This window comes from Gavialis gangeticus, unplaced genomic scaffold (assembly GCF_001723915.1).
Source record: "Gavialis gangeticus isolate Ggan-Ray unplaced genomic scaffold, GavGan_comp1, whole genome shotgun sequence".
Lineage (NCBI taxonomy): Eukaryota > Metazoa > Chordata > Crocodylia > Gavialidae > Gavialis > Gavialis gangeticus.
This window is the reverse complement of record NW_017729031.1, coordinates 30,577,496-30,580,375: the sequence shown is the minus strand read 5'-3', so window position 1 is coordinate 30,580,375 and position 2,880 is coordinate 30,577,496. Positions and strand designations below refer to the sequence as shown.

The window sequence follows — 2,880 nt, the reverse complement described above, 5'->3', positions numbered from 1 at the left end:
TTTTTTTCTCCCGTTAGACAAGTATGGTTTCTGTTGAAGGCCTGGCAAAGCTTGTTGATCCTTCCCAACTGACTGATGAGTTCGAAGGATCCTTGGACTACAATCATGATGAGTGGATAGAGCTGAGAGTCTCCTTGGAAGAGTTTTTCAACAGTGCCATCCATTTGTTATCAAGGCTAGAGGACCTTCAGGAAATGTTGGCTAGGAAAGAATTTCCAGTTGATGTTGAAGGGTCAAGGAGGCTGATCGACGAGCATACGCAGCTCAAGAAAAAAGTGATCAAAGCACCCGTGGAGGAACTGGACCGAGAGGGCCAAAGGTTATTACAATGTATAAGGTGCAGCGATGGTTTTTCTGGTAGGAACTGCATTCCTGGAAGTGCCGACTTCCAAAGTCTTGTGCCAAAGATCACCAGCCTCTTGGACAAGTTGCATTCTACACGGCAACATTTGCACCAGATGTGGCATGTCCGCAAGCTGAAACTAGACCAGTGCTTTCAACTCCGACTCTTTGAGCAAGATGCAGAGAAGGTAGGAAATAGTCTGTCCTTCCTATACTTTTACCAAGACATTAATACAAGGGCAATGTTCCCATTTTTTTCTACAATTAGCAGCATGAGGAATTAATCACAGATATAAATCTCAAGTTGCCAGCAGATATGCATTATGTGACTTGTAAAACAAAATCACTGAACTAATTGTTGGAAGTAGCAAGCGTAATGACATCCAAGAATAACCTGCCCGTGTCAGTTCTGACGAAAGTTAGTCTGCTTTTTCTAGTCACTGTGGGTACATTTGGTAGACATTAGCACCAAAAATCAGGCTTTATTCAAGTTACTTTTGACTGGGTTTATGAATATATACATCCATACATCACTGTGCCTGAAGGGGAACTTTAGTGTTTGAGTCACTCTGATTATTATTTAGATTTCTGGTCAGTCTACGAAAAATGAGCAGCCAAGTTATTCCTAATTCTCAGTTTCCTTGTCTTAGAGAATTACTGCAGGATTTACAACTGGTAGGCTTTTTAATAACAGAGCTAGGTACCAAGGAAACAGCTAGTTTTAACAGCATAAGACTTGGGACTGGACTTGGTTTAGACTTTAAATGTATGCAGGGAACAAAAAAAAAGTGTTCAGAGGTGATCACAGTATGCACAGTTCACTGTATCTGGTTTGCATTAAGGAGCACATAAGGACGGCATTTGAATTCGTACCTGACTCCTGATGAATCATTGTCCAAGACTCATCAGATTCTCCAGGATGAGATCATGTTTGATGATTTGTATAAACATTAAATTATATAGTATGATGTTTTTGGTAACTTAATCTTTTACTAGACATTCTTAATGCTTCATAGCCTCCAAAGAGCCTACACTATGCAGTGTAACAAAGCACAGTAGAGAAATAAATCTAGGGCAAGGGGCATATTAAGTAAATGCCTGCCTGATGTGTCAAAAATGGTGCAATATAACTATTATTGCATCTTCATTTCCCATAATGAAATAGAAATTCAAAATGTGTAGAAAGGGATGGAAGAGCACTCTATAGTGAAGCAAACTGGCTTGTCCATGCTGGTTGAAAAGACATTAGGTAAATGTATCTCAACATCCCATCACTGTGCTACAGGCATAAAATACATACTACATGTCAGCAGGCCTGCCTTTGATTCTCCAAGATACTGACTTCTGTTAGTTTCTGCACACAATAAAAAGCATTTGTTCTGATGTTTAAAGCTGCCTTGGGTTTGAGTCTTCACATTTAGAGCTGCTTCTCTTCATAAATCATGGCAACAGGCTTTTCCATGAACCCTTCTTGCTGTAGATATCAAAATCTGAGCAACAGAAGCAAGTTGTTGTCAATGGAGGACCCTGAGCTCTGCAGCTTGGTTCTGTGTGTAGATGGTGTTATCCCAATTTTGGACCTTCCCTGCTTAGTGGGTGGTACATGTTTCACCCATGTATTTACTAGGAGCCGAGGGCGATAATGGAGAAGACTCCAGGGTTAGCCTGGAGAGGGAACCCAGTTCATATAATGTTTTTGATCAGAACGTCTTGGAGAACACTTTATATAATCATTTATTAGCATATATTTATTAGTATATGTATTAGCATATCTCAAGCTGTACAGAGCCAGTAAGACAAACACCTGCCTTCCTCCCAATACCAAATATCCCTAAGAAGATATCCCTAAGAAGACCTCCCATGTGTTGATGCTTAGATTGTGAAGACCTTAAGTTACTAAGCTATCCGTTTGCTGTGTGTAAGGTCTTTGATTCCCTTAAAGACAAAGTGTTTTTGCTCTGTATAGCCATTTGAGAGCCTACTTTTCAGAGCAAACCTAAACATCAGTGTAATTGGCTAACATTTCCTCCTCCCCATCCCTATGCTTGAGTGTATTTACATTGCTTGCTGTTGTCCAATCTAGTGATAGCTGCATTTCAGTGGTACTATGTACTGTGAAATGTTTTGGAAAATACATATATAGGGTTTTACAGTCTAAGCATCGATGCAGGGAGGTCTTCTTACAGAGAGAGAGATGAGTAGTTTAGTATGTATGTGTGTACATATGTATGTGTATATATACACATACATATATACATATACACACTGTATATACACTATACACACACACACTATCTATATATGTGTGTGTATGAATATTTTCATCAATGATGATTATCTATTAATATCAGCAATATTATACTGTAGTTAGCTGTCAAAAGACTTTCAAATAGGGCTTTCTCCAGTAGGTTGTGGTTGTGGCGGGTGCAGAGATACCACCTCAGGAACACAGCTGGGTATTTGTATCCCTCCGCTGTTTCCACCACGAGAGGCGGGCCAGTAGGGGGCGCTCCTGTGTCAAGCCGCCCACCTCCCTGC

The 2,880-nt window shown here is 40.3% G+C and overlaps 1 protein-coding gene across 1 annotated transcript in view; it reads left to right on the top strand.

Annotated features, from left to right (window-relative positions):
• The window catches only part of KALRN (kalirin, RhoGEF kinase), a 721,807-nt gene that overhangs the window by 90,778 nt on the left and 628,149 nt on the right, over positions 1-2,880 (top strand). The window contains exon 4 of the mRNA XM_019522566.1: positions 18-530. Within this exon, the coding sequence (XP_019378111.1) occupies positions 18-530 (513 nt within the window). The remainder of the gene's footprint in view (positions 1-17; positions 531-2,880) is intronic.